This window comes from Phaseolus vulgaris, chromosome 3, assembly GCF_051622355.1.
Source record: "Phaseolus vulgaris cultivar YP4 chromosome 3, ASM5162235v1, whole genome shotgun sequence".
NCBI lineage: Eukaryota > Viridiplantae > Streptophyta > Magnoliopsida > Fabales > Fabaceae > Phaseolus > Phaseolus vulgaris.
The window spans coordinates 43,615,698-43,633,775 of NC_143500.1; the positions used below are offsets into that span (position 1 = coordinate 43,615,698).

Here is an 18,078-nt window from a genome sequence, read left to right on the forward strand (position 1 = left end):
TGAAAGATAAATAAAATGTGCATTTTCCACTTTCCCAGTTCAGCATTTACAGAATGAAAAGCAATAGAACAAATGTTTTAGAATATTGTATAGCAAAAGAGGACTTCATATTACTATAACCTGTAATAAGATCCAAGTCAAATCACGACCTTTCAGAGACTCTAGTTCAGCTACAGAGTTACACAGATGGGAAGTATTTGTTTAGGTTGAAAGGCAGTGAATAAAACTCCTCACTTCTAGTGTCAGTCTTGAAGGAGCGGTACTTGTCCCACCAATGTTTTCCTCTGTCTTTCCGAATAGCACCATCCTTCTTATGTATTGTGTTATCTAGGAAATACGCCATGCAACCAGCAACAAATGCTTTTGATTGGAACGGCACATTGATTATATCATTGAACTGCAAGGTACATAAATTGTCAGCAAAAGCTAAGAACAAATCCAAGGTTTTTACACATCACATCCATAGATTAGTTCCATACCCATCTTGCTTTGGTGTGAACTGGACCATAACCATTAATTGCTGTGTACTCATTGAAGTACTGTGAGACAGATAGACCAATGAAGATGGAGAAGCCTAGTACAAACTTTGTTCTAAAACTATTGAGGTTGCAGAATTGAAGAAAACTTAGACCTCCCGCTCCTACAAATAATGAATGAGAGTGGAACATTACACGCTGTTTAATGTAAGTATACAAGTAAACCAAAGTCTGAATGTCATATGAGTACATCTTGAATGAGGCATACCAACATAAGCGAAGAACAAGCAGTACAGTGCAGCAACAATAGGAGGTGGAATGGATGCAAAAACAGCTCCAAATTTACCTACCCGGTAAAGAAAAATTAGCAAGAGTTTAGTCTGTCAAGGAAAACTACATATTCAAATTAGAAGCACTGCACTGAGCTTCATCTTCAACTCACCAAGAATTGAAAAGAAAATCATAAATCCAGCTGATATCTGCACCACTCTTCGGCTGCCTACTCGTGTTAAAGCCAAAAGACCAGCGTTTTCTCTATATGGAAACCAAACAAACCTCATCAACAAGAAAGTTGTTTACCCTAAATTGAAGTAGGGTATACAAACAGAATGATTTTAGTCTTACACAGATACAGAGGATCCATTGCCCGTTCCAAACAATCCTGATAACAAAATGGCAACTCCCTGAAGATAAGAAATATGATGCATAATCATCAGTATTATCAAAACTACATTAATTATGAGGATTAGATCAAGTCCCTTATCTTAGTCATCAAATTCTTAAATCAAATAATGAAATGTGATAAAAAAAATCGCCATAAGAAACATATTTTCAATGGAGGCTAAACAATGTTGAAAAATACATCCTCGTGTTGCTGTTTGATTAGAAAATTATATCTCAGTTTGATTAGAAAATTATATCTCAGGGATCTAAGGAACTTGATTTAAGTTCCGTTTTACAAATGTGAAAACAAAATGCAGGCATACTAGCTATCTTCGTACCTGCCAACCGATGCCACGGCTAAGAATAGATGGTGGTAATGGTGTTGCGCTTGCATACCGATAGACAGCAATAAAAGCACCACTGGACTGCTTGCAACAAATGAATTAAGAATATATAAATTAATTCTAGCAAATCAGTACCATTCAATGTAAACTGGAAATTGTAAAACACTAACTGAGAGTTAGTGCATTGTTATAGAATAGAAGCCAGATAGTCTCAATGACATACTCATCGTGCATGTAGTAACACAACACTGCCATGTGCAAGGCCAAATTTTAGTATGTATTAATCATTACTATTTCCCTCATTCGTTTGCATAAAAAGATCAAAATTATTGCACTGGTCGAACATAACTGACAAACTAAGAAAAAGAATCGAGATACCTCCCTCCTTTTATTTCCATTACCTTTTATAATTCTTCCAGGCATACATTAACATACCAACCAGTCTCCAACCCAATATTGCGAATTTATGTCGCAATTAATTTTCATGTAGTTACTAAGGTTTTCTTATAAAGCTATTATATACATTCAGTGATTATTGGCATCAATATGGTTCCCAAATTTTAACTGCCCTCAAGAAAACAAAATCAGCTATTTTCTGCATATGCAATATGCCAAACTATTAATTAAATTTCTCAGTGTTAAAATCCCGACTTTAGTACCATATGCTTCTTCTAAGAAAGAAGAAAAGAAAAATAATCAACCATGAAGCTGAGCCACTAGATTTGATAAAAGCTAATAGGATAAATATCTATAACACAAGAAGAACGATAGTAGTTAATAAATCAAAAGTTTTTCTCATTCCAACTTAAATATCTACAAAAAGAAATTACCTCTACAAGAGCAACAAAGGATGCCATCATCATGGCAAAGGCTTCACCTGCATCAAATGTAGGGGCTCCCCATTGAAATGGATATGGAACACTTATCCTGCAAACCCAAAAAAACATGTTGAATACTTCCCCATGAGTAGATTCCTCAAAAAGGACAAAGGTGACAATTATTCAAAAACAATGATACACAATTCCTAATTCAACACACTCAACAACCCAACATAGAAGTAGCTTCTCCTGGAACTGATATCAACAGATGGGTTTGGGAAGAAAAGTCAATACAAATTTAGCAAAAAATAAGAAGATAAAGAAGGTGATCATAACTCTAAATCAAAGTCAAAGCATCCTGAGGTTCTTCTTATTTGAAACTCCAGATGTGATCATTCACAGATTTTGCAACTAAGAGGAATGTCCCTAGTTAACCAGAAGTCCAAAAGGCTCCACTCATAAGATATACTATATTAAATGGAAATCACAAGAATAAATCCACATAATAAACCCCATCTGTGGATGGTGCATTATTATTTTGGGAACCAATCACGTAGCCATAAAATGTTAGTGAAAAACCACACCCCAATTTACAGACCTTTTGGTAATTAAATAACCAGTTGCCAGCGAAAAAATCAATGAAACTTCACTACTAACCATGGGGCTGCTTCTATTAAACCAGCACGATCAGTACGACAGGTTGTTTGAGTTTTAGGGGCAGCATGATTGTATGCCCCTCCAACAGTAAGCAGATAGGCATATAGCCACACAATTGCAACTGTAAATAAAACAGTGAACCGTTCGAAGACATGTTTTCCTGCATGTAGAACATGGGGTACAAACTGCATGAAAACCAATAACTGTTATTAACAAAGATTCATAGAAGCTATCATGCCATAAAAGTAAGGAAAGCAAGAGCTCAAAATGAACTGAGATCATGATGCTAAGAGTTTTTGACACTATAAAGAACTGTACCTGTGAAACAAATACTAGCAATATGAGCTCTGGCAGTCCAATCTCTATACATTTAGCAACCTACACACCAGCAAGACATCAACATTTATATTACCTTTGAACCCAAGCAACTGAAATGTGTACTTACCCCAGGAAAGCCTAGCTCGTAAAGCCCAAAACCAACAAGAGATACCAAAGGAACTGCTGAAAGTGGACTTAAGAACCTGAAAAAAAAAATTGGAAACTTACATCACTTGGAATATTACACTCAATTACAGGAATATTAAGTTATTTCGATGTCTTTAGTTCATGGGACTGCATTGTTGATACATATTCCGTCACACATATAAGTTAAGCATGTCAATATATTTGTACTTCAAACAAAATTTCAATTCAGAGTAACAACTGTCAAATAAGTATTCATGTCAAAGACGACCCTAAATCCAGATTACATTTCTGTTTAGACACTTTTTACCATATAGGAAGACTAATGTAACACAGACGCTTACTAAGGACTTGAAACCAACCTTGCAACATTACGCCAAAGGCCACTAAAGCCTAGTACTATTTGAAGAGTTGAAGCAACAATAAGAGCACCTTGGGTTGCCCGCATTATCTTCTTGAATTTCTGAAAAGAAGAGAAATGAAGTCAAAAGGCAGAGGAAGAAAGTGATTAAAGTGCTCATGTACACCCAAAAAACAAAATAGTGATCAAACAACTCCATCAAATAAGCATCAGGATCCTATGTCATATTCAGCTCCGTGAATTAAAATAACACTTTTTTTTCTTCTATATAAATTGTTTCCTTGAAATTTGAAGGTACCACAAGCACACCAGGAACTAAACCCAACTTTACTCTTTACACAGTTTCTAATGCATTGATTAACCCACCCCTCATTGGAATAAGTTTTTGCTAAAAACTATACAGATTACAAATCATGTGGAAGTCTTTGTTTGGCAAGTATATAAATCACACAGAACTTATAAAAAAAACTTCAGATACAAGACCTCTACAGGATCTGGCTCATCACTGAAACGACCAGCAAGAATAATAGAGATGGTTGTTGCAACATAAGTATAAGACCCTCCAATTACTGCAGGCAATCGAGTTCCAAACAGAGATTGCAGCAATGTGTTAATTCCAGCTACAAAGAGTAGAGTTTGAATAACTTTTGCCTTCTCCTCCTGCAAGAAATGGACTATCAATTCTCTATTTTTTTATAAATATAATTTCTGCTAGGAGAATAGTGCAACTTCAATCAAATGGTCCGTCAAGGACAACCCTTTTAAACTATTCCATTTACAATTACAATTGTTTATTTTAAGTATATTTAATTTGTTAAAGCTTACATTGCCACCTCCCATCTGGGGAACAAGAGCAGTGGGAATAAGCACAGTTGTACCGAGCATCACAAAATAATGTTGAAACCCAAGAAGTATAGCCTCAGCTGCATCAGAATGGCACCAACATTTAGGCATATCAATAACATAAGCCCAGGAAGTAGTCATTTATATTTTAAGAAAATCAACTACGTGTCATTTCAGAATACATCATTTAATTTGTCCATAAAATCCACATTGTTCAATGATGTTGTTGAATGTTGACTGCATGAACGTTCTAAAATTCAATAAATTAATAAAAATATTATTTTATACAAAAAGGGATTATTTATGATTAAATACTTTTAAAATTATTGCAGCAGAAGCAAGAATTAGATTTTGGACCCGGATCTGGAAATAACTGGGAATAGCCTCAATACGAATGTAGAATAAAAATAGTGCCTCAAATGGGCAAAAACAAGAGGTTCAATTTAAAAGAACTTCAATCAAATCCAAGTTTGAGACCAGCCAATAGGGCATTGAATTGGTTCCAATCAAATTAGTCAGAGGTAAAAACACCTTTGGCTGCACTTTCATAAACCAGAACCCAAGTCCCTATACCAAAACCGTGAATTAAACGCCAATATTTTTCTGGTTCCCCCTTGAAGTCATTCATAAGCTTTGTTGAACATAAACTTACAATCGGTTTAAGAAAAAGTTCTATTTTCCAGAATAATATTTTTTTTCTTCTCATCGAAGCGCCTAAAAGGAAAGAATTTACTGAAAGCCACTTTAATGCTAAAAAGCAAGCATGCGCAAACAAGTAATGTCAGAATCACAAAGCATGCTTTTAAATATATATATATATATATATTTATAAATAAACCATGTTGATAAAGATAACAGAGGAGGAATCAGGTTCAAAGCAAGAGCACACAGAAACCGAATCTATGATTACAGAAAAACAAAAACAAAAACTCACGCCATGGAGGAGGACTCGTAATGCAGTACGAAACATTCGGTAGCTGATCCTTCGGTGGATGTGGCTGTGGGTCATCTATCTTAGGCGCCGGAGCACCTCCACCTCCTGCCATAACTTTCTTTCAGAGACCCTCAACAACAAACTGCAAGGATCAATAAATCAAAACCCAAATCAGAAAAAAAAAAGTTAAAAAAACACAGTCATAATAAACAAGAAGAAAAAGAGTGAGCTACCTAACAGTGAAGGTAAAGGGAAAAAATGGAGTGTGGCTAATAATAGCAAAAAAACGATAGAGTGAGACTAGGAGAGAGTCCCTTTGAGTAAGCAATAGTTACAACAATAATTGTGCAGTTCAAGAAAAGAAGAGAAAAATAAAAGCACCTTTTGACGGTTTTTGAGGGTGCAAAAGAAGGGGACTTTAAAGTCAAAAAAACTAAAATGACCCACACCAACCAAGAACTAAATAGACTAAAAAAATGGTTTGAGAGAGTGAAAAGATTAATGAAAACGCTGACGGTGGAGGTGTTATAGGGCAGTGTAGAGTGTGGAGTGAAACAGAGTCCAAAGTCTGAGAGGGAAACGATAAACTCAACACAACACGGAATGAACTCAACACCCTCTCTCCTCCTTCACTTTCTTTGTCTCTCTAGCCGTATACACTGCACCACCACGAGTTACACAGTTCTAGTAGAAAGTAGAATCGTATTCCTAAGTTTTTCTTCTTTTCTCATTTTCGTATACCTCCAATTTTACTTTCCGACATGTTTTTGTTTTTCATTCATATATATTTTTCCCTGTTGTTTTCTTGTTGCGACACTCGCATATGATATGACTGCCAAGTATAAGGAAAACCAACACTCGTGTCATCATGGTAATCGTTTGAGAATAATGTTGCTTAGTTATACAATAAATTATACATAAAAAAATAATAGTAAGAGAATGAACCTAATGTGATAAGTATCATTGTATTAATTAACTTAGCAACTATAATCACTACAACCAACACTACGTAAACTTCATTTTTCTATCAACTTTGGTAAAAAGATTGTCACTAAATATTAAACTTAATGTATTAAAAGTATGCACTACTTCTCCATTATGTCTTTTGTCTCTCTTGTTTATTATTTGTAATCATTGTAAAAACTGCATTGTAGGAAATTATGTAAGTACTTTGCAGCTTCCTTCCACACTTGTCCAGTAAGAAAATAGGATATGATTGTTTGGTTATACTGACTTCTAATTAAGATTTTCTTAAAACTTAAAGTATACTTCTTTATTCCTTTTTAATTAACAAATTTTAATAAACAAAATTATCTGACATTTTTAAAATTTGAAGATAATATTTCATTTTTCTAATTATATCCTCAATTTAATTAAAATAATAAAACTGAATCATTCACTATTTTAATAATATTATTGTATACAAAACTATTCTAATTTGTTTTTTTTATCAGAGAGTATATTGTTTCCATAGAAGGAAAGGTGACCACTCCTCCCATTTATATAGAGTGATTTGTGAAGAAAGTTAAAGTAATAATGTAGAAGATGTGAAGAATAAATATGAAAGCCAGTTGGCAGAGAAAATATTAATTACTCACTCTTACTTCTCCACGTTACAGTAACACTAATATACACTACACAAAATTCATTATGTGTTTATGTATAATGAACTATAATTATATAATATTATAAAGTAATAACAATATTTTAAATAAAAATCATAATTAATAATAAAAATAAATGTACAATTCTAAATAATAAGATTAATAATAATAATAATAATAAATATATTAATAAATAAGAATAATAATATAAAATATTGATATGATAATAATAAATAATAATATTAATAATAAAATAAAAATCAATAATAATATTAGATAATAATAATAATATTAAATAAAAATTTATTATTAATAATAATCCCAGTAAAACAAAAAGCATATAATAACAATAATAAATAATACGACTAATACAATAAAATCATAAAATAATATTATTACTGATAAAAATATTTTTAAAAAATTAATTAAAATATAATTTAATTTATTACATTAATCATTCACAAGTCTTTTAGAAATGTTCTCTTCTTTTTCTATTATTTTCTTCAAATTCAAACGAACTTCAAAATTTTATTTATTTCTATTTATGTATTGTAAACACGAAATAAACAATTATGGTTATATGATTTTAAAAGTAACAATAAATTTTGTATGATATATACATCTTAGTTTACATTAAAAAATTAAAAAAAAAACATGTAAAATATATAAAATTACATATTTATTTTTTTAAATTGTATTATACAAAATAATATATTATATTATATAACGTAATATAATTTATTATTTTGTATAACATAATCATTTATTTGTGGTATATAATGTAATATAATCAGATACATTATATAAGATAATATAATATTAATAGTTATAGATTATAAAATTTAAAATAATAATAATAACAAAAATATTAACTATAATAAAATTAGAAAATAATAATAAAATCATAAAATATTAATAATAACAATTAAATTAGAATAAATAATAATAAAACATTTATAAAATAAAATATAAATATAAATAATAATAAAAGTAAAGTTATAAAATAATAATAAACTATAATTTAATAATTAAACTTAATGTGATGGTAAAAATAGTTTAATCATTTTATAAATATATTATTTATAATTTCCTTTAAATTTATTATATTAATAAAATTATTTACAAAGTTTTATAATTTTTATTTTTATTTTTATCCAAAAAATGTTGAATTTTTTTATTTATAATATTTTGATTGTTTTCTTGTTTTCTGTAGATAAAAAAAAATATCTATTCACTCAAAAACTGATGAAACAACAAAAGTCAATAAATACAAAGAAAGGAAGAGTTACACAATCTTCCACATAGACGGAAAAAAATGTTACTCATTTGCCTATAAGATCGATAGGTGATTCCTTATATTATTCATATTGATTTTAATATGAATATATATAAGGTAGAATGATAATATTATATATACACATCATTTACATATATATTCACATTCTAATAACATATAACACAAATTATGTTAATATATTATAATTCTTAACAATACTATATAATACATATATATTCACATTCTAATAACATATAACACAAATTATGTTAATATTGTAATTCTTAACAATACTATATAATGTAACTTGACAATATTGTCTAAAAGATACTCATATATTAATATTATGTTAAAAATGAATATTTGACTTATACAATATTATTTAAAAGATTTAATATATTAAACATGTTTTGCTATATATAAACGTTTAACACATTTGAAATACTACCAATTAAATGTAAATTGCATTCAATTTATATCACGTGATGTTTTGATCTATATGATTAGATCATTCATGAAGTTAGGATATTTTCTTTATTTATTGAGTTAACATGTTTAATGCATTAATCCTTAAGACCTAAGACTTCATCGCTTAATCGGTCGCATACCACATGAGAAAGACACTTTATATCAAACTTGATTGTATCTTCTCTTCGCTTAGACACTTACCCTAATGCTTAAGTGTTTGTTAATTGAGTATTCTCACAACACTTAAGTGATGTACTTGTTAGATAACTTTCAATGAGTTATAAGAACATGCAACTCATACTTCACTAATTTGACCGACAACCACTACTTAAATGTCCTAACATAGTTGCATGATCTCTAAGATTTCAGGATCTATGAAACACCATTACACTTTACACTTGAGTAATCAACATGTCGTTTGAGCATCGAGTCTTCCATAGAATAGAGAAGTATTTTTGCCTCTCTCGCTCGAGCTAAATATGTCATATTTATCCTAATATTATACTCAAAGTTATACATATATTAACTCTCTCAAACACACACAACAATTCAAGCATCACTTTCTCCACACATTTAAAAAATAAAAATATTGATTACATGCAAATATTAACCTTCTTTGTTTACATGTAGTATGTCTACTAACTCAAACTTCTATTCACACTTCCAAAATTTCAATGAAACTTTAGGTATTTCACCTACTATTAATCATTACACTAAAAACATCTTTCATTTACCAAACACCAAAAGAACATCCTTAATAAAAATTGAATCAACTACCAAAACTCAACTTTTTATCTTTAACTTTATTGAGAAAATCAATTTGACACCATAATAATAGTCAACTTTTCTCTAAACTTATAAATAGATCACATAAATGAATTTTAAAGATAATTTTTTAAATGAAATAAATATTAAATAATAAGCATGTATTGTTTATTTATAAAATTTATATTATTTAATCATTTAAAATTCATTTATAAATAAATTTTAGTTCTTACACTACTAATATAATTTATTTATCTTAATAGTTTTCCCTTCCTTATTATTTTTCTTACCATTAATTTTGTTAAGAATAACATATGTGTATTTAATTATTAGTTTATATTTAATTTTAATTAATTAATTAATATATATATATATATATATATATATATATATATATTGTTCAGTAACTACAATAGACTTGTTATTTCAAAAGTATATGTTGATTGAAATATTAATTTTCAATTTTGTTTTAGTTTAATACACAATATATAATTTAGTAACTATAGTATTCACTAACAACATAGTTCAATTTGGTTTTTAATATAGAAATAGTTAACTAAAATTAGAAATAATTTAGTCAAATTCACTTTTAACGTTAACTAAATTATTCTAGTCCGATTTAGTTTTTTTCTAAAGTAGAATATGAACAACCCCAATAATTAACACAATTTCATTCTTATTAGTTTATGAATTAAACCTAATATTAATTTATTTCACTTTAAACTGTTTTATTCGAAATTATATATTTTAGTTATTAAAAATATTTTAGTTATTAAAAATATTTTAATTTATATTTAAATATATTTATTTTACACGTGGTTAATGTTGTAATGGCTTATCCTCAATCACCTAAAAAAACAATGCAAAGTTAGTGCACAAAGGAGTAAGAAAGATGTAATGAAAGATAAACTAACTACATATGTAAAGAATATGTATAGTCTACCTATGTATTGTTTTTGTTAACATATGAGTTTTGGTATAATTCTTCCATATATTTTGTATTTTTTTTTTAAATAATATTTTTTTCATGTGATGGCATATGATTGTTGTTACTTTAGGTGTCAGTCTAACTGAGATGTCAAGTTACATAGTGATGTCTAACATGAAAACATTTTTATAAAAAAAAAAAATAGGAATTCATAGATCTTGAAAATACCAAATACTATTTTATCTCGACGTATAAGGATCTAGAATGTAATGTTGAGAACTTTCATACCAAATACCTCACCATCGCGGCGTAGTTAGAATACGAAACTAATTACTACTAGAGACATTGATTTATACTTAGTGTATTTAACTTGCTAAATTTCCACAAATATTAGCATAAACATGACTGCGATAAATTAGGATGTGCTAAGAATATAACATTGATTAAGAAGCTACCAAATCACATAAATAAACCATGATCCTTGAAGACTTGGACTTGCGCGAGTCCCACAAGTAAATGTTGACCTTAAAATAATATAAACAAGAGGCAATATCCACAAGTAAAAGACTTTTGAATGAACTTTATACAAGAGAAAATATACATTGACAACCAGGGAGTTGTAAAATATACATTTACGATTAGGGAGTTATAAACCATCATTGATGTGATATTTTAACAAAAATAAAATATAATAAAGGATAAATTTGTAATTGAATTATGTGAAAATTATTAAAATAATAATATTGATAGTTATTATGTGGGTGTAAAAGAAAAGTGAGTTGTAAATGTATCATGACTCGTTTGTAAAATAGAACTTTACTTGAGTGTCGAAGTGTACTATATCTCTTAAATATTGAGACATCCAACTAAGAAGAAGAATCAAGATTAATATCGCTTGAAACGAAGTCTAACAAAAAATAATGCTTCAAAAAGCAAAAGATATTTTTCGACTGACTTTGTTAGAGTTACAAAATTCTTGCATATTCACTAATTATTACAATATCTCATATAAAAAATATTTAGAGATTGCCTTGAATTAATTGAAATAATTTTGTCATTAGAATAATTTTAAGTAATAATAATATTTTTTATAGTATCTCTTAAATATTTATATAAGTAACTTTAAGCAACTTAACATAAAAAAATAATAATATTATTTTACTTATTTAAATAATATTTTTCATTAAGTATAATAAATAAGTAGTCTAGATAAAAAAAAATTATAAGTTTGTGAATTATTTGAAAAAAAAGATCTTCCATTAAAGTACAACTAAGTATAAATTGCTTAATAATAATAATGTGAAACAATGATGATGATAATTCATGTGTCTGTTCTTTTTACAGTATTAAATGACACCAACTATTGGAAGAATTAACTTGATTCACAATTTATAATTTTAAAGACTATTTCGTTGTTTTGTTAATTTCGGAGGTCAAAATATCTCAAGGACGGAATTAAGTTCATAATTTCCTCCAAAAATCAAATTATTTTCTGTAGTATGGGTTGATCAAAATATAGAATTTATTATACAAATATAAAGATAAATACTTAAATTACTTAAGAATAAAAATTGGATATTTTGTGTGTTTGTAATAACGTATAGACATTCCATTTTCATGTATAATAATGTAATAAAGCCTTGTAATAGAGAACCTAGAAAAATATTTGAATTACCTCTTAGCCTAAAAATGTACAAAACACGAAAAAGTCATTCACAATAAAGGGTTTTTACTCTTTTTCTTTTTCCTTTCTCGTTAGTTGTCCTTTTTGTGGACTAAGATACCGTCGCAAGAGTTAGTGTATAAAGGAAATAAGTGGCAATGTGGAAAGATATGCACGAAGGTACCTTTTCATTGTGGCTGCCATATTTTTATCTACTTCTTCATTCTCTAATTTCTTTCTCTTCCCAACTTCAAGTGTAGAAATAGAAGGAACCAAAGTAACACTACAAAACTTTTACATTGGTGGTGATGCTTGCATCCTTATCCCAAAAGCTCCAAGGTCTGAATTATCCAAACGGATCAGATTCTGGTTATTCATTAGAAAAACGATTTTTTTTCTTCCATATCTCGATTTTATCAAGTCAAAACTAATCAAGACCATATAGCCATCCATCACATTTTGAAAGAGTTTTTACATTTTTACCTTTTTTAGTATTCAAAAATTTATGTGTGGATTTTATTTAAACTTCATTAATTTTTATGTGAGCCTAATAGAGTAGAGTGTAAATAAAAGAAAGATGGTATAAATAGTATGACATAGAAAATATGAGGAGTCTCTAAGTATAGGTAAGAAAGACATGAATATTTATATGTTATCTTTTCAATAAAGAATTTTTTTACTAGTGAAGAGGAACATTTGTCGAGTTTGAAAAAATTTACTTTAATCAAAAAAAATTATTTGTGGAGTGGAGAGTTTTTAAAGTTAAAATATACTCCTTAACTATCTTTAACATAGTAAATAAGTGTATAAATCTATTGTAAATACAACTTAAATTAACTAAAAAATTTATCTCAAATTAATGTATTTGGACTATGACTTTTTTTAAAGTTTGTCCCCCCTCTTTTAAACATATACTTCCACGTATCAACTTCACATTTTTTATTTGACTTATACCTTCAAAATTGCTTCCACACCGTCTCCATAAAATTCAATTAAACTATAAACTCAAAAAAAAAAAAAAAAAAAAGAATTCAAGACCGGATTTATATAAAAAAATAATGAAAATTACTTAATAATTTGAAATTATAATAGAATATTTCAATCAAGATTTGAAATAACCTAAAACTGACGAGTAATTATGTAGTTTTTTTGTGTGCGTTTGTATATATATATTTATTTCAAACGAAAAGGGAGATTCATTCCACGTGTTGGAGGAACAATCAGTGTGCTACTTTCCCATATTGTATTGGAGAGAAACAAAGGAGAAAAAAAAATATTACAGTAGAAGCTTCTCTAGTTGTCCTTTACTATTTGAATCTTGAATTTGTACATATAATAACATCATCATCAAACATCACCTTTCTTTGTCTTCAATTTTTCAAACAGATAAATACTCGTCAAATTTATAAAAAATACTCAAAATTAATATCAATCATCAACATAGTATTTTGGATATTAATTACTGTAAAATAAATTAAGCCTTTCATTTCTAATAAAATTCAAGTTTCTAAATATTATAGTTACTATTTTGATCCTTGCATAAAATATTCAAAATTTCGTAAATAAAAAACTATCAACTGAAACGGGTGAAACAAAGGGTTCACCAACCAACAGTTAAACCATATTAATAAAATAATGTAAAAATAACATTAGAAAAATATAATATCATAACTTAATAGTACTAAATATTTAAAATTAACATATTTTATAAATTTGTAACACTCAAAATACGCTAAAAAATTAAATATGTTATACTATTTATATTTAAGTTTCAACCACACACAATAATATTATTTAAAAATAGCAAGTTTGTTTAAAAAATTATTAATACTTTCTATTTTTATTTTCAAAGAGAAAAACAAAATAAAACAAAATAAATATTTATTTGAAATTCATTGAAGTGTTTTAAAACATTTTTTATTTATTTTGACCGACTTATTGATTTTTTGACCAATTCAATTGAAGGTCCTCCTCTGATTCTAATAAATCAGATACTAGTCCAGTTTATGAACTTTTATTTGAATCGACCAATTTATTCTTGACAATAGAGAAAATTGTGTGTGTATTCTAAATTTGTAAGAAAATGTTATATTAATCATCTTTATAAAAATTATTAAATTAAAGTGACTGAGTGTTGTTTTTTTTGTATTTTATATGTTAATCAACCCTATGATTATTTTTATTTTAAATTTATTGATATGAACTAAAAGTAAACTTTAGAAGATATATAATGAAAAACGATAATTATTTATGTTCCTACTAGGAGATGAGACCTAGAGAACTATTGAAGTTTTCGTCTCCTTTTTTCGGTCGGACAGGTTGCTGGATGATGAACTAGGGTTCTTTTCGTCTTTGTGTTTCTCCTTCGGCTTTTGGTCTCGGGTGAACACCAAATGGGGGTACCTGCGGAAGACACTCCGACGTCCAAGTCAGTAAAACGGGTGACAGATACTCAAGTAGGTGTATAGTAATAAATGACATACATTTCTTCTTCGGACGTGTGCTATTTATATTATTTTAATGGGCTTACCTTATTGGGTCTAATTAGCGGAGTGGATCCCGCTTAGGGTTGCATTACCTAATCATTAATGACAGATTAACTTCACTGACCTTGGTTTGAGTGTTAACGGTAGTATGGATCGACCACCCAGGCCGACCGTGGCGATTCCCCTCGTCTCGGCCAAGCTTCCGTGGTCTCGACCAAGTTTCTCAGATCTCGGCCAGGCTTCCCTGGTCTCGGTCATCTCAGCCAAGTCTCTCAGATCTCGGCCAGGCTTCCCTGATCTCGGTCGTCTCGACCAAGTCTCTCAGATCTCCATCAAGTTTCCCTGATCTCGATCAGATATACTGGGTCTCGAGCAGCCAATGGGTCTCGGAGTTCTCCCCAATACCGGTACAATTTCCTTCTTCAAGGTTTATATAGCTACATGTTTGAATCTATATATTTAAATGAAAAAAAATCTGTTAAGAACATCATAATCACTATCTTAACACTAAAGAAACATATAAAGAATAGGGTAAGAGTGACACAAAAAATATTTGTTATCAAGTCTCAAACTTTAAACTATAAATCTTATATAAATAATTAGTAAATAATACTAATAATAATAAAAGACAATATTTTATAAAAAATATTATTACATTTAAAAATATATAATTTAAATTAGAAAAGGTAGGGGGTGTAGTAGGTCCAAGGTCTCTTAGCCCCATGTGGTTGTGTCTCTTGCCATATTAGTATATTATTATATGTATTGGAGAACCACAAAAGTAGGTATTAATATTATAAAGGAGTAGGAATTAATGCGAAATCACAATCAAAGTATTAATAGGGTTTAAAGGAGAAAGGGCATTTACATATAATAAACTTATGTTGTCTCATCGTAATAAGACAATAAAAACTCAGACCTACTATATACTAAATAAATGAAAAACGTTGTCCTTTTCACTCAACCATTTATTGTTGCTATACACACTATACGGACATTCAGAAAAAAAATCATAAGAAGAAAATGTCCTTGTCTCTGTTACATAATTGCAGTATTTAATATAAGAAGAAAATCTCACCACTCCATCTTCAACTAACACCAACATTACCCCAATTTTCAACATCCATTTTTCTTTTATACTGTCAGACCAATCCATAAATAAATAGTACTATTTAATAAATTTTATAAAATTATAAAAAATTGCTTATTTAAAAAAAAAAAAACCGTTTTGAGGTATGTACGTAAGACCTATCTTTAAATTTAGAGTCTGGTGGGTTTTTTTTTTTCTCAAACTCTATTTCCTTCTGTTTTCTACGATTTTTTCATCTATGGAGATTTCTAAATAAATTTTTTTTTTTGTGTGAATTCCTTTTAACAATTTTAAAGATTTTCATTATAATTATATAAAGTTCGATTATTACTTTTTTTTATAAAGCTAGTTGAAAGATATTGATTTTCTAAATTTTAAACATTTTTTAGAAATAACTAAATAAATAAAATAACGTAAGCAAACTTTGCTGAAGTACTTTTAAAGAAAACTGTAGTCAAGATTGTTAAAATTTAATAAAATATATATATATATAAGACAAAGGTTAACTGAGAAAGACTAGATTGCTCTGTCTAGTGGTTACAGGTTCCCTCATCTACTTAATCTCAGTGAACCTGAATTTAATTATTTCTTGCAACAAAATATTAATATTATATTAATATATAATAACAATATTATTTAATTATCAACAGATGTTTGTCCGTGAAATAAAATAAAAACTGAGGAAGAAAAAAAAAAGAGTTATGATAATTGTAAAAGAATAAAGTAATGAATAAATTGAGAAAGAAAATTAAAAATAGTTATGATAATTGTAAAAGAAAAAAAGTAATGAATAAACTGAGAAAGAAAAATAAAAAAATAGTTATGATAATTTTAAAAGAATAAAGTAAAGAATGAGAATGAAATAAAGAAAATAAAATAAGCAAACTGGAAAGGAAAATATTAGAAAGAAAATGATTCAATATTTGCCATCTATTGAATTTTATGTGTTACATTATTACTTTCACTAAAAGTAAAACATGATTATTAGAAATTTTAACTATATATAAACAATCTACACTATACATACACTTGTCAAGTGTTATAATATATTATATTTAAAAACCTACACTATACATAGTTATTACGCCACTTGTTACATTTCTTAATGACATTTTTTTTTTTAAATTTATGCCGATTCCACCTGTGAATTATTTAGACAGTTTTTATAGTTAAATATTTTCGTTAAAATAACTTATTTATTTAGTCTTCTATCATTCAATATAATTTATTTAGTCTTCTATTAAAATTATATACAAATAAAATATGTATATACTCTAAGAATAAATAGAGTGAAGGATTTTTTATTTTTTTTAAATTAATAATTAAGTGATAATACATGTACTTTAATTCTTTCTAATGAAAAAAAGTAACAAAATAGAAACAGCAGAGAACTAAAAGTATCGGCACGAATAAATAAATATTTAAAAGTATTTAAAAGAAAATAAAGTTATCTCATATTAATAATTATAATTATTTATTATAAAATATATTCATTCCATTTATCATTTTATAATACAAAAGATTTTAGAAATAAAATAAACATACAATAATAGTAAAGTTACTTTCATATATCACAAGTCTTTTCTATTCCTTGGAGATGTATGCAATTTGGACATAAAAATTGGACATTACTTGCATTGCATTTGTCCTCAATTTCTCATTATTCATTACTGCAGCCAATCATCATAATTTTGTTTGTCTCCGTCTCATCTTAAAACTAAACTACGTTTTTTTTAACTACTGCATATCTTCAGGATAAAAAACAACATATAATTAACTTTTTTTAAGTTAAACATAATTTATACACAAGTTAAAAATATAATTTTAAAAAATATAATTTTTTTTCTAGAAATTAACTTTGCTATAAATTAATTTCAACTTTCATCTTTGTCCATATAAGCCATCTTACTATTTCAAACCTTCGTTTCAATTCAATTCGTGTTTAATTTTTGGGTCTGGCAAACTTAAATGAGGCAATGACTTCTTTCACCATATCACTGCACCCAATTACAGAGAAAAGACAACAATATCCTTAAAAAAGATACATATAAAATTACATTTTGATAATTTTTTTCAGAATGTATTATTTTTAATTCTGGATTTTTTTTTATCTGAAATAAGATTTTGATTTTTTTTTTCCAGATTTTTATATCCAGAACACAATAATCTCTTCTGGATTTACTTTTCCCAAATGTATTATTTTCAATTTTGGATTTTTATTTTCAAAATAAAGGGTATTT

General features: G+C 27.9%; 1 protein-coding gene across 3 annotated transcripts; it reads right to left on the bottom strand.

Annotated features, from left to right (window-relative positions):
- On the bottom strand, positions 1-6,401 carry LOC137807840 (nucleobase-ascorbate transporter 6). 3 transcript variants are annotated; one of them, XM_068608663.1, is made up of 16 exons: positions 5,940-6,373; positions 5,792-5,827; positions 5,559-5,700; positions 4,607-4,704; positions 4,265-4,441; positions 3,783-3,883; positions 3,404-3,479; positions 3,277-3,336; positions 2,959-3,143; positions 2,314-2,410; positions 1,478-1,564; positions 1,101-1,159; positions 919-1,010; positions 745-822; positions 480-640; positions 1-397 (listed from the first exon to the last, which is right to left on the bottom strand). In XM_068608663.1, the coding sequence occupies exons 3-16, from the start codon at positions 5,668-5,670 to the stop codon at positions 179-181; spliced, it is 1,602 nt and encodes a 533-aa protein (XP_068464764.1). In that variant the 5' UTR covers positions 5,671-5,700; positions 5,792-5,827; positions 5,940-6,373; the 3' UTR covers positions 1-178. The 3 variants fall into 3 exon arrangements, with proteins under 3 accessions (XP_068464764.1, XP_068464762.1, XP_068464763.1); XM_068608661.1 differs by having other exon boundaries at positions 5,792-6,401; XM_068608662.1 differs by lacking the exon at positions 5,792-5,827 and having other exon boundaries at positions 5,940-6,370.
- Positions 6,402-18,078: the final 11,677 nt, after the last annotated feature.

Excerpts from the sequence above, each read along its gene's own strand:
- LOC137807840 (XM_068608661.1), bottom strand. The coding sequence starts at position 5,670 with ATGGCAGGAGGTGGAGGTGCTCCGGCGCCTAAGATAGATGACCCACAG. Across the intron at positions 4,442-4,606 it reads CCCAGATGGGAGGTGGCAAT|GAGGAGAAGGCAAAAGTTAT; the intron begins GTAAGCTTTAAC and ends CATTTCTTGCAG. Across the intron at positions 823-918 it reads GATTTTCTTTTCAATTCTTG|GTAAATTTGGAGCTGTTTTT; the intron begins GTGAGTTGAAGA and ends TTTACCGGGTAG.